Source organism: Centruroides vittatus, unplaced genomic scaffold (assembly GCF_030686945.1).
Source record: "Centruroides vittatus isolate TY-2023 unplaced genomic scaffold, ASM3068694v2 contig_854, whole genome shotgun sequence".
Taxonomy (NCBI): domain Eukaryota; kingdom Metazoa; phylum Arthropoda; class Arachnida; order Scorpiones; family Buthidae; genus Centruroides; species Centruroides vittatus.
The window spans coordinates 511,259-537,070 of NW_027122558.1; the positions used below are offsets into that span (position 1 = coordinate 511,259).

Below are 25,812 nucleotides of genomic sequence, written 5' to 3' on the forward strand. Positions count from 1 at the left end.
TAAAAAACAGTGAAAACTCTGAAGCGATAAAGAATTGTCCAACTTCACTTAAATTTCTTATAATATACGTCGAAATTTGAACTGTTGTGGCAAACTTTGGCTGGCAAATTGACAAATTCGATCGTACCTTGACTGTTTATTTTTAGTATATCTTTGTTTTGCTGATTATAATAAACATTATCGATATTAAATTGGAACGGGGGGGGACGAATAACGTAAATTGCTGTCTCTAATTTTGGGAGTTTCTTTTTAAAAAACGCCATTTAAACGCGTATATAAAGAAAAAAGACCATCTCCAGAAGGTATATAACGTTAAAATATATCAGAAAATCGCTGGAATTTTGATAGAAGAAATACAGATATTTTGTGTTTATCGCGAAAACTTATCACGTGGGAGAGACGAATGTTTGAGTCATGTGACGAATCAGCTGCGCGTGACTCTTCCCTCCAACATAAATTTTGTCGGCAACTGCATGCTACTTACATTAACTTTGCAGATTTATTGAAATCATGAAGCTCCTATTTTGTGCTTTAATACTTATTTTAGCATGTTACTCGTTAGGTAAGTGATCTATATATATGCTAGTACCGTTTATGATGTTTTTAAAAGGATATTCTTTGTACAAAATTACACATACATAATTTTTACAAAATTAAACCACTGTATATAAAATAAAAGGTTACAATTTAAATCTTTAAAGCCCTATTTTTAAGTTATTCTTATAGTTTATGCTATAATAGTAACTACAAATAAGGTTTTTGCTTTCTTCAATGCTAACTTTTATATCAGAATAATTTCACATTTTAGGGATTTTAATATTTGTTAGAAGAAAAAATAATAATAATTGTATTGTTCCTTTTTCTACAAAATTATCCTTTTGTGTTTTGTTCTTGGATTTTGTATGAGAATTCATATGCACCAAATTTGAAAGCATCTCACTGTAATATATTGTGAAAATGAGTCATACAATAACTGTTTCTTGCTCTTTCTGTTCTCAAGGATTGTATAAACTTAATATTATCTTATCAAGATTATTTTTTATTTTGTCAACAAAAATATCTTGACACAAAATTGAACATTTGTCCAAATCTATAAAAATAGTTAATAAAATTATAGAATATATTATATAATGTTTTTATTAATATTCAACTATTAATGTAACAAAAATTTATTTTAATTTTTAACTAAATTAATATAGGCTAAGAAATGTTTGTAGATACCGACGTACGGCTTATACGTGACCGATAATATCGAATAACCCGTAATCCGGGTCGTGGGCCACTCTTGTTAATTTAATATTATTTAATTAAGAATTTTATATACAGTGTTTACTTTTATATCTGTGTATACATAGTTTTAAACAGTTAAAAATCATCAAAAAAGTTTTGATTATTGTTTTTATTAGTCAAAATTTTACACGTAAACTGTCTGCGGCCATCCCGGGTTTGGCACCCGGGTACGGGACCTTGCTTATAATTCCGTAGCATTTTATGTAATCTATAACGACCGAATTTGTTTCAGATAGGAGAAAATGGTAACATGTCTTAATACTTTTAAGAAAATAAATATCCTGTAATTTCAGGAAATTTAAAATATGATGTCATTCAATGATAACATTATTTACTATATATATATTCCAGTTCCTCTTTCAGTTCCTCTCTTCAGAGTGAAAATTTCTAAAAATTAAACTATTCTTTTATTTATATTATTTCTTAAATAACTGATAAAAACTTTATTAAAGAAACATTATGAACATTTTAAAATTTAATTTACTTTCAATTTAAAAAATTAAAAATTTCAAAATAGTATTGGAAATTTTATAAGAAAATTTAAGTTTTTATTAATGAAATAAACATAGAACATTTTCAAAAAAAAAAAAAATAAAATAAAATAATTGTATTTAATAATGGAATTATTATATTGCAATTATTTTATTTAAAATTACAAATTATTTAATTTTATTTTTGCATATTAAGGAATTTAATTTAATGTAAAACTCTTTTAAAATAATTTTTCAGAAGTGACGGCAAACACGATAAAGCCGAAAGCCCCGCCGGTTTTTGCCGATTCGTATTACGCGATGGGATTGATCTTGCTTCCTTATGCCGAGATAAAGGAACCTTTCACTGCATTTTATGATAAAAAAAATGGAAAAAGTAGAGTCGATTATTACGGAGGCAAGTATTGTAAAATTTCGTACGGTAATTTTTATTTTCACAAAGTATTCGAATTTTAAACTTGTATAATTTCATATTTTGAATTTATATGTGTATATAATCATATTTTATTAGTAGTTTTTCCAAGATAAATTCAAACAATTTGGCATATTTATGTCTAAAAATTTTAGTCGTAATATAACAATTTAATATTTTACTTTTTAAAAATAAAACACATTTTTCTCTCGATAAGTTTTAAAGATATTTTTATGATATACGAGATAGTAAAATAATTGATATTTAACTGTTGTAATGTTTGCCATTCACATTGACTAAAAATCAATCTTCTGAATCATACTGCCGTTTAAAAACTTTGAAGTGATATAAATTTAAATACTTCCTATATGTTATTGTTATTGGCTAATAAATAATTTTAAATTAAATTTATTAAGTTTTATTGATAAAATTTTTTGAAATTTTATTGATGACAAAAATCTTTTTATATATAACAGATTTTTAAAAAACATATAGGATAGATATATATTAATTTTGAATGACATATATGTATATCATGTATATCAATACTGATTATTGTCATTGTATACTGATATAAGTATCAATGTACTGTACTATATAGTACATTGATACTTATACCAGTATACGACGACAATATTTAATTTTGCTTATTATATTATTATACGAAATTATTTATTAGCTTTATCGAATAAAGTTACTTTTACTTTTCACAAAAGAAAAAGTGTAAAAAATTTATATATATCCTACATACTGTATATATAAGCAAAAATCACCATACATAAGTAAAAATCAACAATTAATTGAATTTTTATATTAAGCAAAAATAAGGAAATGTTGCATGTAACATTATTGAATGAGACACCTTGTCTCTGTGGTCAAACTGGCAAGCATTTCCAAACTGTTGTACTCTAGTTTTCCAAATAACATTAAAGTGCTAACATATTTACCATCAAACAATGATTCTAAATGAAATAAAATAGCATTATTTGTTGGTATTAAAAGTGGCTAATAAGAAATGTCTGATAAAGAAATGGAATAAGTAAATATGCAAGTTATTTGATAATGAGAAAACAAAAGTTAAGACAATAAATAAATAGAAATCAAGTAAAACAGAGTAAAATAAAATTACAATTTCATTAAAAAGCAATTACTGATAGAAAAGAAGAAATGATTAGGAAAATGAGTTGGTTGTTACAAGTCTTCCCTGGAGGTGATTGATTGCATCTGTTCTGTGAATGGAGCAAAGAAAATGAAGGCTGGAACCTATACGGTGGTGCACTCGGGATTTAATCTCTGGAGGATTCGAGTTGAATGGATAAAAAATTTTTAATGAGAATTTAATAAAATTCTCACCTTACGTGACTGCCAAATCATAAGTAATATATTCAAGGACGACGCCGGCCAAGGGGGGCAAGTTGATGTAAATTGATAGAGGATATGAATTGTATGTAAGTAAAATAAAAACGATTCATAAAGTTTTAATTATTTACTATGTACCAGAAAAGAAATAGCTTAATTAAAACACTTTTATAACTTACAAGAAGCCTAAGAAGATTATTTTAATTAAAACTTAACATTTAAATAATTTTTTTGAATTTCTAGGGGAGGGCAGCTACCCTTTCCTCCCCCCTTGGCGACACCCTTGAATATATTGTGTCACATCTTCAGTTTTTATAAGTAAAAAAAAAGTGAATTTTAATTAGGAAAAGATTTTTTGGAAAATTTTCTTGGATTTCTTCCTTTTTCTTTGGGGATGCCAGGGCCCCTTGGCTCCCAAAGAAAAAGGAAGAAACACCTGGAAAATTTTTCTCTTAGTGTGCCACTGAACTTATGAATTATATAATTGGCCACTCAGGAATTTTATCTTGTTGCACTTGTAATTTCTAATCCTAATTAGGGAATAAAGTAAAAAATTTATGTAATAAATATTTAGTGGAAATGATTGTACAATGAAAATTTATGCAATAGTTTTTTTATAATTATAAGTATTTTGTATTTATTATTTCATTTATTAATAAATATTTATAATAATAGTTCTCATTTCGTGATAGCTGCTGTATTTACTGGCGTATAAGAGGATCTCGCATATAGAACGAGCTGTGACTTTAAAGATCAAAATAAAAAAATTAGATATATTAATACAGTTCTAATTTTATTTCGTTTAGTCACAAATAAAATATCAAATGCACATAAATGCACACATTGTCCTGCAAAAATTACTGGCATTTTAAACTTTGTTGTCAATTTTACAAGATTTTTAAAAAATTTGTTCACGTAAAGCTGGACAATCGGAAACATTTTTTCCAATTCTTAACAATCGAATCTACTCTCGGTCAATTACACTTAAGAGTTTCTCCGAATTCTGATTTCCGAATAATCACGTTTTCAAGAGAGGACGGATTAAAACTTATATCGGGCTCCCGTGTGATTTTGGAATTTCAATTTGGTATTCAATTCAAAAGCTTTGTTTTTCCTATTGCTATTCATCTTTACTTCCAACAACACGCAAGAACGATTCAAACGACCCAGATAAAATACTTATGTTTTTAAACACTAGAAAGTGAGCATCCAGTAAAAAATGTGATTACACGGTTCGCAAAAATTACCAGTATTGTAAAAATGCAAAGAATCCTTTGCTCGTGTGTATAGGACGACCTAGGTTTTTGAAGCAATGAAAAATGAATATAAACCTCATCTTATATGTGAGTAAATATGGTATATTTATAAGTAAAGCAATAGATTATCTGTGTTAAAAAAAATATGTAAAAAAAAATTGTAACTAATGATAAGAAATTGAATGTAATAATAACTTTATATTGCACAATTTATTGAGAAAGGGTTTTAGTTTATTAAGTTTTCTATTTTTCTCATAAAAGTTATTTTGACTATAGAAAATATCATTGTTATAATCTTCTATTAAAGGCAAATTTTCTTATTTTTCAAACTGTTATGAATACAATAATCTAAAAACATATTGGTAAGGAATAATATTTTGAAATGTGTGTTTAGTCCTTGTTGATAAACATCAGCAACACACTAAATTTTTAAGATTTCAACTATAAATACAATTTTATTAATAATTATTTTCAAATTTGAGGAAAATCAAAATCTTCACATCCTCCTTAAATTAAGGTTATTTTTGTAAAAAATAATAATATAGCAGGACTTACACAATTAGTGTTGTTGATATTTTATAAAATAACTTACTGGCAGGTTTTTATAAATTTTGTAAGTCTTTATTCAGCTATGTTCTCCTCTATATACAAAAGTGTGGTTTTTATAACATTTTATCTATCTATTATTGATCTTTATTGAATAAATATAATGTATATATCATTATTTTTAATTGTGATAAGATTTAAAAATGAAAGTTAAATCTTTTATATTGAAACAATAATGTAAGATCATAGCTAAAGTAGAACTAATTAAATAATTGTAGTATTTGTTCAATTAGTTTTACTTTAGCAATAAGCTTACATAATTGTTTTAATGTGAAGATTTAATTTAATTTTAATTCATTAACACAATATATAGGCTAAATTTGTTGATAAAATGTCACTTACTGTAGAATTTAAATCAACAAACATTACACAGTATTATGAATTTATATTTTAATTTTTTGCAACATTAATTAATTAATTTTTTAAATAATTTATTATATAATATAAATATAAAACACAATTTAGTACTACATCTTTCTTAATTGCTTATTCAACAATACCTTCTGTATACTGTGCATTCCCATTTTTTTCTGTTCTGCAATGAAATATTTTCTAGCAAATTCTTAAGCATTCCAAATAAACTTTGAATATTATTTAACCTAGATTATTTTAAAATTCTGTTTCAAAGTTAAATGATTTTTTAAAGTTGTCCAATTTTTTTCTGAATTTTTAATTATTCATTTGCTTTAGGAACACTTTGCTTGAGAAAAGAATGTTTATGAAAGTAATTTTTTGTAGTTGATTATTGAATTATTACTAATCCTAGAATTTAAACAATTTCTGAAATTATTTCTCTGTTCTAGAGTTGCCATTTTTGTTTGTGGTGCTTCCTGCAGATGGAAGATGAAACTTAGACAATTACTCTATTGATTAGTTTATATCATCTACTTCTCAGATAATAATTAACATAATTACAGTATTTTAAAACGGTAGCATTTATTTTGGAAGACCCTGAATATTATAAGCAGAGTTTAAAAAAATTAAATTTATTAAAAATATTAAAGTTGAAATCAGGGCTGTAGTTGTAGATTAAAGAGTGCCAAGATGCTAACCAACACTTTGAGTTTGAATCTCTTCCATCTATGAAGTTTTCTATGGGCAAAGTGCAGTTTTGGGGCACAATATCTGCAAAACATCTTAAATGTACCAAAAATGATCTATATGTTCGTAATCGGCACAAAAACCGTCCGAGAAGTAATTTTATAATAAGAGGTCGACTCTGCCGTAAAACAATCGTTTTCCCGAGGTACGAGAAACGATACGGAATGACGTTTTATTATATAATCTTTAATTGTTTGTTAATTTTACAATTACTGTCCTGGCAATTTTAGCAAAAGTAATTTTCTGTTTTTCGGCCAAGGTACTTAGTCTAAAGTCCGACCTAGATGTTCACAAAGTACAAGGGTCCTGCTTAAAAAAAGCACCAGGATGCTCCCCTGGTATGTCCTGGCATGTGCTGGCACAACTACAGTACTGAGTACTGATTAAAACATATATTATTGTACTTTTCTAATAATTTAGATTTAAGAAAATGAAATTAATTACAGCTAATTTCTTTTAAATTTATTTGTACATTTCTTAAATATTAAGTTCTGTTTTCAAGTTCCTCAACACAGACAATTAATTGCTTTCTGGAAGGACAGTACATGCATGTTTATGTTCTGTATATCATTTATAAAAATAAGTTTTTTAACTCATTGAATTTAAAGATTATTTGTCATTACATATCAAAGATGTAAAATTTAAATTACATAGTTTTTGATTCTTTAAGGTATCAACGGTTTTCAACATCTGATATGCTTTCTTAATTTCTTATTATTGAAAAGTTTACAATATTCTTATAAATAATAATAAAATAATATAAAAATTATTTTTTTATAGTTAATTTAATCACATCAACATTATAATGATTTCTAAGTATTTCAGATCAGATTATTAATTAATTTCAAAATCTTTATTAATAACAAAAAATTCAGACTATACTAAAATATGCTTTTAGATCTTGTGAAGACTTTCCAATTTCCTACCGAAGGAGACTATGGAGTCAGTTATAAAGTGGCATATATGCCAGATGATAATGGAGTTCCAAAACATACATGCTTTCAAGTAAATGGAACTGAAGATTCTCCAGTAACTATTCAAAGCTTGTTACCTGATATTTCAAAATTCAAAGTAAGTTTCCTATTTTGATATATAAAACATTTGAAACATACATTTTTAAAAATATTATGTTTTACATTTATAATTTTTTTTATGATTCATGATATAGATGTGACTTAAAATAATTTAATACAGGTTGACATCACTAATCTGACATCATTGGGACCTGTAGGGTGCTGGATTAGTGATTATTTATTTTTCTTGATCACAGAGTGTTCAGGTTAGAATATACTTGACCCAACAGCTCATTTTACTTTTCTCATCCTAATTTTAAAATATTCCATTATAAATCAGTACAAGTTGATTTAATAAAGAAAAAAAACTTTAAATGACAATTCTTGTCAAATTTTCATACAAATACTATTGCGTATTGTGCTTGATACAATATTATCATACATCTGGTAATACACTTCTTATAATCAGGTAGTAAAGGACATGTTAAAACAGTTAAATTGTACATTATTAGTTGATGTGCAATTAATAATAATAATAATTCATCTAGTATTGTTTTGCCTGCTCATTACCTTTTTAACAACAGCTAGCATATAGGTTTTATGATGATTGAAATAAGAAACATCAGCAATTTATCTTACAGTACTATTAGTAAATTAGACATTAATCATTTTAATTATGTTTAAAACACTGGTTAAGACAGACAGGAATTTTTTAAGTTTTTTCTTTTTTTACTATTTTCCTGAAGATAATGATGACAATAAGCAAAGTTTTATAACTTTTTATGGTTTTTCGGACATGCTAATTATGATGACATCAAATGGCTTATGATAATATCTGTGATTTATAATAAATAGTTTACTGTATATAAAAAATGTGAAAAGCCCCAAGCTGTGCTAATATTTGTTTACTAAAAGTTGTGTGTATAACAACAGATCCAATAACCTGATTTTTAAATAATGCCAAACAATTTGCCAGATTATCTGCCAGGCTACTTCTGGCCAAATTACTTTATATCCAATTATTAATTTAGCTTTGTTTTGTCGAACAGATGGAAGATGGCAGATCATTCGGCATTAACTTTGTGTATGTTTAGTTTCACCTGCATTAATTTCTTTCTATAAAATCACGTTTTAACCTTGTAATCTATATAATTTTAAACAGAAATAAATATTAATTTTTTTAACATTAACTTAATATCGGAAATATCTTTTTTATAGTATGCGGGTCAAGAACTTTGCCCAGTTGAAGAAATTTATAATAGTGAACATTGTGAAAAATGGGAATATACTATAACTGAAGGTTCTAAAGTTAATAAATACATAATGTGGCTTTATAGACAAGACAATGAAGTAGTACCAGTTCGTTATCATATGAAAGGATACGATTCATTATTGGGTTCTCATTATGATAAATATGATTTAATATATGAGAATTACAGTGCAGAACCTATTGACCCAATCAATTTTGAAATTGGTGAAAGTAAGTTTTATTTATTATAAGTTAATTAATTAGAATAGTAGAGACCTAGAAGTCTTGTATATTATATTCAGTTATTATGGAATTAATAAAGCATTATATGTTTTTCTGACATATCTAACAATAGAATATTTGATATTATATCTATATTTAATGAGTTTATCTTGAAATAGTTTTTAATGTTTAAATATTATATAATTATATTTTATTATTAGTTTATATATTTAGTTTATTTAAAAGAAAATGGTATAGTCAATATGTTATTTACATATAAAAATAGCATATAGGCATGTATAATTACACACTAGGCAAAATATTTTTTACTATTTGGCATATTGATTTGATCTCCTTAATGCACTCTAGTGTAGAAGTTTGAAATGAGAAAGACAGTGTGGATGTGATATTCCATTATAGTTTTTAACATGGATATAATATTTGTTAATTTTAATAAAATATTATCACCTAAGAATCATGCACATATGTCAAAGTCAGGAACATAGGTCTCGTTTTTTTCACTATATCTGACTTTCTTGATATTCCGTCGGCTCAAAAACTCACTTTGGAATGGATCACTCTACATGCTCACGATTACAGCCATATTTCGACATTTATTACTGGGGATGTCTGGATATGGAAACTGATTTTTGCCAACTGATACCAATAGCTTTTTTATAAAGTGCCAGTCAAGAAGGCTGGCTTTCCTCCCATTCTTTCCATCCTTCATTTTCCTTCTTTATACTGTTGTATTTCTTTTAATTGCAAAAAATATATGTTCTTTTTTGACAAGACTGTCTTGTTTATAAAATCACGTTGCTGTCAACGGTCAGACACGTTAGAGGTATGGATTACGTGTCAAGAGTTGCAATTTGGCACAAAGTATTTGGTGCCCAAATCATGCACACACACAAAAAAAAAACCAGACTTGTAGGTAGTTGGGGGACTGAGAACAGAGTCAAAATAAAATACAAAATGGCAACACTTTCTACCAACAGGTGCTAGTGCAAGATTTGCACATGCATTGTCGTTGGGAAGTTGGAAATGCGAACGGTGCACATTTTTTAAACTAGATGGCGCTAGTCGTTATAATTTTATATTATAAAACTAACTTTCTAAATATAATTCTTTTTTGTTTTTACATTTATTAATATATTTATTTTGTTTGTGCAAAATAAAAAAAAATAATTTCAGACAATACAATAGCCATGATTATTTTTTCAAAAACGGGAAATTTTTGAATGGACAAAAATTCAACCCGGAGTGCAATAGAGAGAAATTTCGACATTGGATAGGTTAATTTCACCAAAAATGTGTCATGGATGACCTCGTGGTCGTGGTTGTGGCCAAGGCTGGCAAAGTTTGAACGATCGCACTCAAAACCAGCAATACCAAAGAAGATTGGAGAATGAGATCCATTGTGAGTGTTGAAGTGATCCTACTTAGTAGTGAGTCTCTAAGACATAGTCTTGTCCCAAAAATGGCCTTGCTGTTTTACTTGTTTGATGGTGCAACCTTTGCCAACATTGGGAAGGGTTTGTCTCTGCCCTTGATTACAGCTTTATTTAAATATGGCAAATCCAATTAATTGCATCAAGTTCCTCTGTGTTTTTCATACTGTTAGACTTGATATAGCTGCACTTCTAAAAGATAAAAGATATTTTCTGTGATATTTAAATCTGGATTTGCAGACCAGTGTGGACCATTCACATTATTGGCTTGGAAGTATTGGATGACTCGTGTATATATTGGCTTATGTATTGATGCATTATTCTGCTGTCATTCATTTTCTGCAGCCAAATTGGCAGTTGATCCATGGAAAAAAGATGTGCTGAACATCTTCCAGATTTAGGTTGATCTTATGTACTGTTTTGAAAGGCACAGTATCATATTTTTGCTCTGTCATAACCATCCCATTGTTTTATTAAAATTGTTACTTTGTTCAATATTTTTTTTTTCAGTTTACATATTAAACAGACTTGTATATTGTTGAGAAAGGAGTGTCTGGAGGGACAAATGACAACTTGTATTCTGTAATGAGAGCACATTTTGCCTTGGTGCTAATGATGGCTTGCATTTGTGGCATTGACCAGGTGATCGACACCTTCCACCGTGTATACAGCAGTGGTTCACAGAACCAACACCTGGAATCATGGTATGAAGAGCTGTTGCCTACAATGCCCATTTTCATGGAGGACATTTGACCAGTGCATGATACATCCAGAACATCATCCTCCATTCTGCTGCTGTTTGTGCAACAACAGGGAGATATGCTATTTCAACAGGATAATGTATTTCTACAAATTGCTCATGCAACCCAATATGCTCTCTAAGGTATTTATCAAATTCTCTGGCCTGCAGCATGATCACCAGACTTGGCCCTCATTGAGCAAGTGTGGGACTAGATTAAACGTCGTCTGGCCTGGTCTTTGACATCGGCAACACCCTTGCCAAAATGTGCCACTGGGTGGAATATGCATAAACTCTATTTCGCAAAATAATATTTGTCATCTCAACCAAACAATTGCTGTAATTAAATCAGGCTATAAATTTGCTATTATTAATGATTAGATATTAAGTAATTTGGTATTAGAGGTAGACATTAGGTAATAGCAAATTTATTGCCTGATTAATTACGGTGATCGTTTGGTTGCATATCAGTGTATCGGACCTTGGAAAGTTTATTATATATTTGTCATCTCTGATTGTTTCCACGTGAGGGTTGCAGTCTACGTTGCTGCTAGACAGAGGTAACAGGGTAGTTAACAGAGTACTGAAATAGTCTGTGACACACCCTGCAGATTCTTTCATATACATATGGCTCCATGTGAATGATTGTGTACAGTATACTATCTATAGTGTGTGTGAATAAAATTTTCCTTCTTCTGGACAATGGTTTTAGGATGTCTTTTTCATTTTCCAGTAGTGTATATAAAAAGATAGTTACTTTTTCAAGCTATCTTTATAAATTTTTAAAAAATTTGAATTAATTTTTATGCATTTTTTTTTTTTCTTTTTCTAAATATAGTCTCACTTGCAGAGCTTTCCCAGGCCCTGGAGTTGAATTTATTTCTCTGCATAATCCAGCAAAGGAATTTGTTGACGGTGAAGATAAGCATGTTCAGGATGCTTTTCATAATTTTAAAAATACACATAATAAAAATTATTCAAATGATATAGAACATTTGAAAAGAATGAATATTTTCAGACATAATTATAGGTGAGTAGTAATGATAAATATGAGGCGCATCCAGAAAATAAATACCATTTTGCATTTTGCCAATGTCAAGGTCATTCATACATAGTTACTTAGTTACTTCTTCCACTCAAGAACAAAGTAAACAAACCATATTTGTTTTTCTTATTCACTTTGAAGATCACTAAGTGCCAGTTATACTGTTCAAAAAATTGAGCAGCCTACCAGTTGTGAAACACTATCAGTAATTAGGTTTGAACCAGAAATGTTTGACTACATGAAATTTACAGACTAAATGTGATAAGGGTGACGGAAAGTGAAGGTATGGTGAGAAAGTGGGTTAGAATGTTTAACAAAGAAGAGAGAATGTTTGTGACAAGGAGTGTTGTGGCCACCTATCCCTAGTCAATGAAGACTTGCCACACAATGTCAAAGAGAAGATTCATTCCAATAGACAGTTTGCAATTTCTGATTTCTCTGCAATTTCCTGACATTTCAAGATATTTGCTGCATGAAATTGTGACTAAACACTTGCACTTCAAAAAGTTGCATTTGAGATGGGTGCCAAAAATGATAATGGATGTTCACAAAACAAAATGCATGGGATCAGCCTTAGAACTTTTGTAGTGGTATGAAGGGGAAGGAAACAGATTTTTGAAAAGAATTGTCACTGGTGATGAAATTTGGATTTGCTTGGTGACACCAGAAAGCAGACAACAATCACTGCAATGTCCAGAAATTGTTCATCACAGGTGGCAGAATTCCATAAACAGGGTAATTTCAGTTTAGTGCCAAGATACGATAAGTGCCTTAATTTGCATGGTGATCACGTTGAAAAGTAGATTGAGCTATGTATAACGTAATGGTAATTAAGTAATATTCTTTCAAATGCCTACTTTTTTTAAATAGCCAAATGGTACTTATTTTCTGGATGTGCCTTGTATTATTAATATTTTGTCTTGCCTAATTTTTTAAAATCATTTTAACAACTTTTGATATCTTTAATAATAGTTATTAAAATATTCCATTTACTTTAATTGAATAATTTTATCAATTTAAATAGAAAAAACATTGCATTCATTTTGTGTGTTAAATCATAATGATGTAGAACTCAAAAAACACTAACTGCTTACAAATTCATTAAAAACTGTATTTACAGTGAATAAGATGCAAGTTTATTATAACAAAGAAAAACGGTGAAAAAATCATTTCTCATCTTATGTTCTGAGTTGCCATCTTCGGTAGGCTAACGAATTCCCTCGACAGTCTTTGGTAGGCTATGGGCAAATACACTAAATAGTTTTTTTTGTAAATATTTTTCATCAAAAGGAATGCATCTTATATGCCATAAAGTACAATACTTTCCTAAATACAGGGTGTGGCAGAAAAAATGTTCTGATATGGAATGACAAAAAAAAATACAAAGCAAGATAGAGAAAGAAATCTTTTATACCTGGTAAGTACACAGTATGCCATTGTCATCCATTAGGTTTTGAAGAGTACATCAGTTAAATGGTGACTGTCAATGTCAATACAGTTTTGAAGTCTCTTTTGGAAATTTTGCATTGATCTTCAGACCATGTCCAGCAGCATCACCGTGATTTCTTGCATAATTGCTGCCTTAAGTTCTTGCAAATTTGTTGGTCAGTGTTGGTACATTTTTGATTTGAGATAGCCCCACAGAAAAAAAATTATATGGAGGCCAAATCCGTCAAACGTGGTGGCCAACCAATATCACCCCGTAAAGAGACAAGATGGCCCGTAAACAAGTTTCTGTGAATTCCAAGTGACCTTCCATAGATATGCGACATGGCGCCATCTTGTTGAAACCATACATCTTTCGGATCATGATCGTTGAGTAAACCGTTAACTAATGGACGGAGAAAATTCTCAAGCAATTCACAATAGCGCTCTGATGTTACTGTCACTGTAACACTTCTCTTCAAAGAAATAAGGACCCCACACACCGAAAGCACCTAAGGCACACCAAACCGTAACTTTTGGACTATTAAGTGGTCTCTGGTGGAGTTCTTGAGGATTACTGTCAGACCAGTACCTAAAGTTCTGTTTGTTGACCATCCCCGATAAATGAAAATGGGCTATATCACTGGAGATCAGTACCGCTGTTGGGAGAATGCTCTGCAGAATATCCTGACACAAAGTTTTATGGATTGGTGGATAGTCCCTATCATTCAACTCCTGAACGACCATCCTTTTGTAGGGATGCATGTGGAGCGAGCTGTGTAAAAATCTGCAGAGACTTTTACACAGCTCACTCTATGATCAGACATGTTTAATGCAGCTGCATGTTTGCGTGCAGATCGCTTTGGAGACTGCTGTATGGAAGCTCTAGCAGCTCCCACATCTTCTGGTCTTGTGACGCTTCTAGGGCAGCCAGAATTCTTTCTTTTTAAAGCTGAACTTGCTCGTCTAAAATTTGAAACCCAACGACAAATTGTTGGTGCAGCCAGAACCGGATCATGATGCCCGAGCTGAAAGCATATTCGGAAGGCCCGTTGTGTCATTATCACAGATTCTCCATTTGTAACAAACTCTTCAACAACAAAAGCATGATGCTCTTTGCCATGATGGTGACTAAAAATGGCATGTGCAAACAAATCAAAGGAGACCACGCCCACTGCTGTACCTCTATTATGAGCGAAGCAACGCTTCTGCCAAATCAGAACGTTCTTTCTGCCACACCCCATACTTCTGGACCGATAGTCTATCTTCAAAGTATTTGCAAAAAAATAATTTTTAGAACAATGATTTAAGGTTTCTGAACATTTAAGGCTGGTTCGTACTTTGTGAAAAAGAAAGGCAATATCTGTAAGCAATATCTCTAGCAAGTATCTGTTCTCTTTTCTGTTGTTTGCCTCCTTGTAAATGTTCATATCTCAAAATAGCAAAAGAAAATGCAATACATTTGTGGTACTCTTGGTTTAAATATGGTAATGCAGATATGGCTTTGATGAATGCTTTAAAACATATTTTATTTGTAAAATTCTTAGAAAAATAAATATGCACTTTTAATAAATTCAAAAAGAAACGAAATGAAGAATGTGATAAATTGGTGAAAGAAAACAGAGAAGATAATCCCAGGACATTTTTAATATTTTAGGTAAGTTTTAAATTTAAATTATCCAAATTTGAATAAATATTCTTTCCACTGTATACAGATAATATCTAATAAAACAACCGTTTGTCGACAGTCTCCACGTAGAATTGTGGAATATAAAGTAGAGAATATTAGAACTTTATTCTACTTTTACCATGAGCCAAAAGAGAGTGGAAGTGTTGTGCACTTAATAAATTTAGTGTTGTTTTCTTTTCATTCTCAAAGTATAAACTGGCCTTTATTTTAAATATTAACTGTTTAAAGCAGACTATCTTACAAGTCATGTTAATACCTCTAATGGAACCCATATTTCTATTTTAAAAAGTAATTAAAATTTATTTTTGAAAAAAATGTGGAACTTGTTCGGAAGCATTAGCGGGAGACCTTGTAAAACTATCAACTTTTGACGCACAGAGGGGAGCAAACCAGGCACTTGCCCCTCTCTGTGGAACTCCAGAAATTATAATCATAGAAGTGACTAAGATGTGTGACCTTATGTTTTGACTATGGGACACTTTGACATAATACTGTATTTTGTAATCTACTTGTGAAAAAACCCCCAAAAAAGTCAAAAAATTTATTTAATTAATTAATATAATTATTCATCTGAGCTTTTCTCTAAAATTTTTTGTGGATACCCATGTTTGGATGATTAAGATTTGGAATGGCCCAAGTACAGTATTTAAAAAATCCAGCAATGTGTTGCATAACTTTCCTGGCTTTTAAGAGATTTTATTTAAAAAATAACTCTTATATTATTAATCACAATAAATAAAATTTTTGTGGCACCATTTATTATGAGATTTTATTATAAAAAACTTTTATAATAATCATAAAATGGCAAAAGGCTTAATGCTGAGGGTAAAGATAAGTTTTTACAAAAAATTGTAAATGCTAATAACGAGTAAAGTCTTCATTACGTATGACAGCACTCAAGATACGACACGTGACCTCCCGTATCTTTCCACCCCTCAATCTTTAACCACCAAACTTTAATAGCATCAGTCCTCCTAATACACAAGCTACTGTGCCAAATTTAATTTCTTAATCATTACCCTATTTTGAGATAGTAAATGATGATAGATGCCAAAACACACACACACACACACACAGAACTTTTTCCCTTTTTTTTTCTTCTTTTTTTGGGTTTAGATGTAAAATACTCAGAACAGTCTTGCTACATATATGTAACAACCAGGAAAGTAAAACTTATAAAATAATTTTTTAAAACAAATTTTGAAATTGTAGTTACGACTATTATTGAAAGACCTATTAAACTGAAAGTTCTTGGGAAAGTATTGTATTTTGTTTGTTACTCCAATAAAAACAGAAATTGAAATTAATAAAATATTATAAAAAGTGTCAAATTTTTTTATAGATTCATAAATTCAAAGAATCGTGCCGGTTTATCATTTAAATTGGAAGTCAACCACTTGGCAGATTTCACGGACGACGAATTATGGACTATGAGAGGCAGATTACCGACGACCGAATATAATGGCGGCGAAGCGTTCGACGTAGAATTATACGATAGAGACGTACCAGAAAGTTTAGATTGGAGATTATATGGTAATTAAAACGTTACATGTTAATGGTGAAAAGTTGATTTTAAAAATGCTTTTTAGTAATTTTAATCTCTTTTTGATAAAGATTAGTCAAATTTTTATGGGAAGTTCTCTATTATTATATTTGTATTTTTTTTCATTTCTTTTATATAATTTTGATTTAAAATTTTGAACTAGAATGCTTTTAACTAAAGATTTTGACATGTTGTTGTTGTTATTTGATGGAAAGAAAAAATGTTATTATTCAACTACTAATATGCAAAAGAACTCATAATGTGAGAATCCGAATATAAGATTATTTTATTTTTCTAAAATCTAAAACTCGACGTAATATTTCACTGTTAAACTGTGCACTTTTCCACCTTTTGAGAGAAATTTGGGGAGAACGAGAAAGTAAAGCTTCCTTTCCCAATCGTTTGTTCCTAAGAAAATTACTATCCCATCCGACGACTAAACTCCTAACTAACTCAACTTGTTGTCGGACGACCACAATCCAAACTCCTCGTTGGAGAAAATTTATGAATTTAAGGGTTTTACGCGCCCAATTTGGGGTGAATTCGGCCATTCCGGGCAGTTCTCCAAACCTTTTGTTTGTGCCTAGTCTCCTCCGACTTCCCGACCTCCACCTCTGGTACGAATTAAGAAAGAAAGATCAATGATTATATTTAGAGGTATTATGTCAATTTTATGTAAACTCTCTCTCTTGCAAAGATTAGAGAATTTATAAGTTTTAAAGTTAGGAAAATTATAAATACTTAACAAAATTTAATAAAAGTAACTAAAATAAAATATTTGTTTATAAAAATGGTTTTGATGTCGGTTCAATCAAAATCGGACACCTATCGACTTGCCCGTAATCTCCTCTACTCGATATAAAACCCTCCTAGTAATAGGTATAGAGGATCGTTCATTATTTCTTTTATTGCGAGTTAGGACGCGAGTATAACTATCCTAACTGGTGTCGGGTCCCGACGTCGACGGGAATCGTGCGATCCCACGACAAGTCGTAATTTATAGCCATCCGGTGACAAAGTGAGTGATTCTTACCGAATCGTTGCTAATTAAGTGTCAATAGAATATCCCTATTGACCCAGCTTCTCACACAAAATATACAAATTTATTACACTCAAAAATTTATGTATGTAGCATTTGAGAGAGTGCTTTTTAGTAGAAAAACCTGTAAATAGGTGTAATGATATTGATGAAAATTTACTAGTATTTTTTTCTATATTTTAAACAAAATGAAAATGATATCACAGATTTTGTAATAAAAGTATTTCCTTACATCTTTTATAAATGTGTAATTCATATTAATTATAAAGTTAATATCTATTATTTTAAAATTCATCTAAATAAGTTTTTATCAAATGTATGATGATGATTAAAAATTTATTTTACTTTCTAAGTCTTGAATGAAGACAAAACATATTTTTAACTCTTTAATGCAATATATAAATTCTCAAAAAAGAAAAATCCTTTCACTTGAGAAGTCAAGAAATAGAAGTTTTTAATTTTTTCAATTCAAGTATAAAAATAAACTGTTTAAATAAAGTCAAGTTATATAAATCAAAATTAAAGAAATTAATAGTTAATTACTATCATGTAAAATATTTAATTATTTAAATTTTTTAAATTAAATTTTTTTTCAGGTGCCGTGACTCCAGTTAAAGATCAAGCTATCTGTGGCTCTTGTTGGAGTTTTGGAACCACAGGCACAATTGAAGGAGCTTACTTTTTAAAGGTAATCTTAAGTCACAATTGAAAGAATATTTTATATTTATCGGCTAGAAATAAAAACTTAAACTTTTTTATAATTATTGTAAGTCAAAAATTTTATAGTAATACTTTGTTTTGTGTTGTGTATATAGAAGATAAAAGTGATGCTAAGTAATTTCGTACTGTTCCTTAAATTAATTTTATAGGAAATCATTAAATTATTTATTCTCTTAGGACAATTCGTGTTTTTATATCCATTTGAATAGTATTTAAAATTTTTCAAGTTAAAGTTGCCAATTATGATATGTCGAGTGTATGGCCCTGCTAATTCGTAAAAAATAGAACAAAAAAAGAAACGATTCCGACGGGCGATCGTGTTCTAATCGTGTCGCTTGCCGGAATCGTTCGCAAGTTCTCGTTCGAAAGAGAACCAAATGGTCGGTGCCGAGGAAATTGGACACTAGAGGTCCAAATTTGTACTATGGACCGATGTGACGTTCTATTAGCCAAACCAAACTAGTGGTACTTTTTAAATAATTTTAACGAAACTATTTTTAATTATTACCGATTGAAAAATAATTCAAACTTTTGAAAACTTACTCGGCAAATTGTTATTTTAATATGTATATTTTATTCATTTTGTTACGTCGAAAATAAATATAAATATAATGAAAATATGTAAACTTCGTTTTCTTTTAGACAAAAAAATTAGTTCGTTTATCTCAGCAACAATTGATTGATTGTAGTTGGAAATTTCAAAATAACGGTTGTGATGGCGGAGAAGACTACAGAGCGTATCAATACATTAGAGAAGTCGGTGGCCTAGCAACCGAAGATGATTATGGCCCATATATCGGACAGGTTTGTTAAAATTTATTTTTAATAAATTTTGAGGAGAACATTTTTGTTACGATCAAAATAAAGTAATTTGTAAGATAATCAAATTGTTAATATAAAAAAAAACTACAGTTAAAATAAAAATTTTTTGATTTTTGCATCCGGATTATTTCCTCACTATGATGTCGCTGATTAGTGATAAAATAAGTCATTCTATTGTTAAGTATAAACTCTTATGTATATATAAAAGAGTTATACTTAAATTATTTCCTTAGACTTTTGGGTCAGTTTTGTAAATTTTTACCATTTACGTTATATGGGACGAGCCGCAAATAAATGTCCACGAGAAAGTAATTACAGGAAGTTTGTGCAGTACGTGAGCAGTGGCCGGGTTTTGTTGCACGAATAGAAGAAACATTTTTGATTAATTTGTTAATGTCGGAATTTAGTGTCGACGATTGAGGTTCACTTTCTTAATTGTTTCTATGCACAAAACAATATTGGTCACTGTTCAGAAACTTTCTTTTGAATAAAAGCAAAATGTGTGGAAAATGGCAATTCACAATACTACTACTATTTGATGGAATGCATTATATATGTAACCAGGGGTATGCCTGTATAAATATAGGTCAGTTAGAATTGTAGTCTGTCAAGTAATGTTTGCATTCTTGCTTAAGTACATCTGTTGGGTAAATGAAGCAGTCACATCTACTATGTGATAAATAATCATGTTCTGGAAGTTTGACTTTTCTTAAGAAGAGTCTATTATGTCACTTGGTTGTCCTTTGTTTCAAATTACTTATTGAAGAAAACCTTTCATATAACAGGCTACATCTCACTGTGATCTCCGTTTGTGGAAAAATCTTTTGCTTTTGCTGCTGTATTTGAAATTTGTTCCATATGAGCTATATTGTGTGCATGCCATCAACATCTTAAGTGCCTGTACCTGTATGAGTGATAACAGATGATTATAAAAGAGCAGTTTGTAACAGTTTATGACCAGAGAGTAAGAGTATTTAACAGTTATTATAATTGATAGCAGAAACACAACCTGTTTACATTAATTTTCAGACCTTTCTTACAGTCGTTGCATACTTTTAACTTGTTGTCAATAACACAAGGAACTCCGTCGTTACGACAGACCTTTCCGGATGACGATAAAGTGTCGTGTATGCTATTGGATGACAATGAACAAATCCGAGTCCTTGCCTCACAAAACATCTGTACTCTATGCTAGAGATCACAACTAACCTAATCCTTCTGTCATGCTGTGGTATTCCTTGGTCTAATAAGGCCATTGTACCAAAAACCCACATACAAGAACAAAAATAATAATATAATTTATTATAGCACTTTGCCGGTATTGCCTTGTTCGTGACTTCTTGGTTTGACCCTTTCTGGTCCATTTTGGCTGAGATTTTCAACCACTTTAGATTCAGAATTGGCACCTGAAAACCCCAAATATTTGTCACCTCTGGTATAACATTCTAAAATTTATTTAAGTTTCAATTGCAACTGCTACAATTCTTTACTATCACTGTCAGTGAGATGCTTGTGTGATTGCCAACCTGTTTCATTATCTCAAAGGAGTCATTATCTTTCTCTAGATATCAAAAACATTGTTTTTCTCCAATACCCTGTGGAGGTCAGAACAAAAATTTTAATGTCACAAGCTTGATGATCTGTTGTCAATACCTCTAATCGGTATTGATATGTGGCAGCATATTTATATGGAAAACAATTACTCTTTTCTCTGAAATGACTCAAATTTTGGCGACATACAGAAATGCAAGATTACCGACGTGCAGGTTTTTTTGTCTGGACGATTGTGCCACAAAGGAGCAGAAAAAAAAGAATCCATTTACAGTTACCAAAATGGCACATCAGAATGGCAAAAAATATATAAACTGAAAAGTTGACACAGAAAAACAGTCGTTTTCCTGCCTAAAAAAATCAAGCAATTTCAAGAGCCTTCTGGGCACAGAGTTCTGATATTTCTAAAATGCAAATTCTCAAATTGCAGCAGGCTCGTTTTGGGATGACGACCAAGAGAAATTTTTTCAGTGCAAGGTATTCATCTTGAACAATAACACAAGAAACCATAAAATTGCAGCAGTAAAATATTGGGATTTGTTGTGCTTCCATCAGTTTCTTCATTCAATCTATCATGTGTTCCACAAGCAAATTCCATATGAAGATGAGGCACTGACGTTGGAAGGGATTGATCATGATGACTAAAAAGTTCTGTATTTGTTCATAGAACTGTTCTCGTAACGATAACGGGATACAATAAATTCCTTGAAATCACGATTTTCTTTGCTGTTTCCATAATTATACATCTACATTATAATCAATTTATATAAAAATTTTTTAATCATTATGATGACGATTAATTTGTCACATTTTAATTTCTATTTTAGGATGGAATTTGTCGCGACGGAAACGTATCAAAAACGGCAAGAATAAGTAGTTACGTGAACGTCACGTCCGGCGATTTGGATGCTTTGAAATTAGCCGTAGCTTATCACGGTCCGATATCTATTAGTATTGATGCATCTCACAAAAGTCTTTCTTTTTATGCAAATGGCGTTTATTACGAACCAGCTTGTGGTAAGATTTTTTTTATTTTATTTAAATGTAATTTATATTTTCATTTTTGATGACTGACTGACCTTTGTTATTGCATTATGGCAAAAAGATTTTTTTAAAAACTTGTAATACTTAACTGCTATTAATTAGTAAAATAGCTACCAAAAACTCGTGGAAGAAATGAAAGCTATTTGCTGTGGTTTGTACCAAATTTTAATGCAAATACAGTTGAACCTATCTTGAATCTCACGGAAATAAGAAAAAAAATTGCAGATACAGATTGAGATATAGAGGTTTCTAAATAGTAACAGGTTTGGAGGTAAGGTATGTAAAAAATGTTTTAATAATATCTAATGTACTGTATTTGCTATTGTATTAATAAAATACCATAACAGAAATAGTTTGTCAGTAGTTTCTTATGCTTGACTTTCTTCAACCAACAAGATGCAAGCCAAATGTAGCCTTAGCCCACCAGTGGCCAAGTGGATAAACTACCAAATGTTGGTAGTTAGTTGTGGATTCACGCCTCATTTAATAGAATAGCCACGTGGAGTGTTTTGGGTTTTCTTAACGTTTTTAACACCCAAACGGGACTGATTTCTCGTAGAAAGTCCTCCCGGGAGGCATTCCCCTTTGCAGATTGCTCACGTGTCGTGTTGCCGTAAGCCAGCGGTTCCCAACCTTTTTCTGACCAGGGACCACTTTGATTTCACTGTTGTTAGCAGGGACCACAAGGTTTAAGAAAAATAAACTGTCAATCTAAAAATAAACTTTAATCAAAACTTTTAACATAAGTAATCGTAAAACTCAAGGGTAACATGCTTTAACAGTACTATTATAATACCTCGTAGAAAACATAACATTTTTATTAAAAATTAAATTCAGTTTGTATCAATGTGGGAATAACAATTTAAAATGAATAAAAGTTTTAAATCTTTTGCGGACCACTGGTTGGGATCCGCTGCCATAAACAAATAAACCAAACTCATAGCCAGAGAAAAGCAGTGTTAATTGCAACTATTACCATACTGCAAGGGAAGTTTCTCAACTACAACTTATCTATCAAAATGTAATTGTCAAGCTTTGAAGTTAAATTATGGACTGAAGTACCAATTTATGAGATAAATATTTTTCTCCCAAAACCTCTGAGATAAACATGAAAAATATAATAAATTTAGGCTAAAAATGCAGAGGAAGAAAAATTTGGAGATAAACGTGTTTGATATGGATAGATAGGTTCAACTGTATTCAAATTTTATTAAGAGAATGATTGTAATTTGATTTTTGAAACAAATTTATTTTTAGTGATTCCTAAATGGGGAAATATGTTTCTTAAATTAAAACTGTTACATCAAATTTACTTTAAAAAATTTAGTATCAATTAACAAATTGGAAATTGGTGATTAATTAGATAGATATTAGTGCATATGACTGTCATTTTCAGAAAATATAAGCTTTTAATTGCTAAATAAATCATGGGGTCAAAGTTTGGTTTTCCTATTTCTTTTTAAATAAAAATATTAATTTTTATGTAAACTCTTGTATATAAAAAAACAACAAATATTTCCTAATTATTTATACTTATTAAATATTTTTGAATAAACATTATCAAAACATATTTGTACATATTAACGATTGAAGGCCAGAGCCTGTTCAGATGTAATCTCTATATCTTAAAAAATTGTAAACTTATCTATAGAAAAGAAAGGTTAACGCTAAATCTTAATTAATATTAAATACACGTGATTATTATAACCAACTTACATACAAATAAACCAGTCACAGAATTTTTAAAGGTTGTTTTGCGTGGCTAGCCAAATGCTAGTTGTTCGATTGTTTTACGTCGTCACTTCCGGCTTGTATTAATGCTGCAAAGAATGCCTTGGCCGTTAGCAAATAGCATTATTGACCGACGTCGAATGTCTCGACGAATCGTTTCTGTTAATAATGACAAAGCCGGAAGACGAGAGGACACAAAAATTCTGTAACATAAATTGTTTCGGTTAAACAAACATTGATCGATACACAAAATGGTCAAAACAATCTGAAATTTGTATATGAAAAAGTTCTGTTTCCACAACAAAGTTCTTCAAAATTTTAATTTATACCGAATTATAATATAAAATCAATCGACTTGCGTCGGAATTTAACACCGAAAATTCTTTCTATCGATACTAGAAGTCATATAAATTTAATAGTATATCACGTTATTTTGCAAGTTTGTAAATGTTAATGCATTATACGTAAAATGTTTAACGAAGAAAACTTTTTAAAAAGCCGCGATGTTTTATTTTCAGGAAACACGAGCGACGATTTGGATCATTCCGTCTTAGCCGTCGGTTACGGAGAATTATTCGGCGAGAAATATTGGTTAGTAAAGAATTCGTGGTCTACCTACTGGGGAAACGACGGCTATTTTCTACTTAGTCAAAAAGATAACAACTGCGGAGCGGCAACGGAACCCACGTTTGTCGTTTTAACCGACGACACTCAACGACGATAGTAATTTTTACACTCGTTGCACATATTGTTAACATTAGATTGAAACATCATAAAAAGTAACTTGCAAAAGATTGTAAATTTTAAAAAAGGATGATTAAATATTTTTATATTTAATAAAAGGAATTATTATAAATATATAGTTTGAAATTATTTATTTTTTACTAAAAATGTGTTGAAAAAGCTGTTGATTAACTACTATAAAAAGACACATTTTGAAATGTAGTGATTAATCCAAAAACTTTTCAGCTTAATTTATGCTATCTTCAACATCAAACACACAAATGAAAATATCTCTTACAATTTAAATTTATTCATGTTTCCTTTTGATGCTGAAGATAGTTTATAATGAGAGACTTATGGTGCCAAATTTAGTTAGTACCTTTTTACAGATTAAATCTAGAAATTTATCATTGTTTATTTGAAATATAGATGTGACATTTTGCAACAAAAATTATTACGCCAATTGAGTTTGTTTTTTTATAAAGCTTTTGATATCAAGTTTGAAAATAGACCAAAAGATTTTTTTTTTTCTTTTTCAAATTTCAGACCAACACATCCCCACTGTTATCCATCCATCCATCCGTCTATCCCTTGTTCTTGAGATAATGAAAATCAAGACTAGATATGGAAAGCTTAGGGGCTGGAAGCTTCGATTGCACTGCAATTTGAAAAAATCTTAGACGGAAGTGGGAATTTATAGGTCTGTCTTTTTTAATCTCGAGAACAGAGTTAGATAGATGAAAGACGAGACCAGATATGGAAACCTTAGGGGCAGAAGGCCTCGATTAACTATATACGAACGTCCGATGCAAATTGGAACTCGTGTTATTTCGATTCAAAAATTTCTCCCCCGAAAGGTGTTAGATGGATGACCCGCATAACTCTATTGTTAAAGGAAAAGTATGATATATGGGGCAAGACACTACTAATTTGAGGTGGAGAGCACATATTTTAAATTAAATCGATTAAAAACTGCAACCCGGCATTGTGACGACGTGACAAAAAGTAATTTCTTGTTAACTTATACAATTTCCATTCGTCCGAAGATAAATATAAACTAATTATATTAAAAATGGCTGGAACCAGAGAATATCAAGCCAATTTTGTATCTTCAATGTGATAAATTAATACTATAAGTTCAATTTACGTTTAAATCTTGCTCCAGACAATTCTCAAATAACTAAATTTTGATTATTAAAATTTGAGATAGCAATAGTGCTTGCTTTTAGGAAAATTAATTGTATTAGAAAATGGATTAATAATTTTCTAGATTGTTTTCTGGCTATTTTT

The 25,812-nt window shown here is 30.2% G+C and overlaps 1 protein-coding gene across 1 annotated transcript; it reads left to right on the forward strand.

The window, feature by feature from the left end:
- Positions 1-299: 299 nt before the first annotated feature.
- CtsK1 (C1 family peptidase 26-29-p) lies at positions 300-24,657 on the forward strand. Its single transcript, XM_067279050.1, has 10 exons — positions 300-562; positions 2,020-2,178; positions 7,414-7,586; positions 8,747-9,012; positions 12,028-12,219; positions 16,692-16,882; positions 18,528-18,619; positions 19,294-19,455; positions 21,852-22,041; positions 24,318-24,657. The coding sequence occupies exons 1-10, from the start codon at positions 511-513 to the stop codon at positions 24,521-24,523; spliced, it is 1,683 nt and encodes a 560-aa protein (XP_067135151.1). The 5' UTR covers positions 300-510; the 3' UTR covers positions 24,524-24,657.
- Positions 24,658-25,812: the final 1,155 nt, after the last annotated feature.

Excerpts from the sequence above, each read along its gene's own strand:
- CtsK1 (XM_067279050.1), top strand. The coding sequence starts at position 511 with ATGAAGCTCCTATTTTGTGCTTTAATACTTATTTTAGCATGTTACTCG. Across the intron at positions 563-2,019 it reads TTTAGCATGTTACTCGTTAG|AAGTGACGGCAAACACGATA; the intron begins GTAAGTGATCTA and ends ATAATTTTTCAG. Across the intron at positions 9,013-12,027 it reads TTTGAAATTGGTGAAAGTAA|TCTCACTTGCAGAGCTTTCC; the intron begins GTTTTATTTATT and ends TTCTAAATATAG.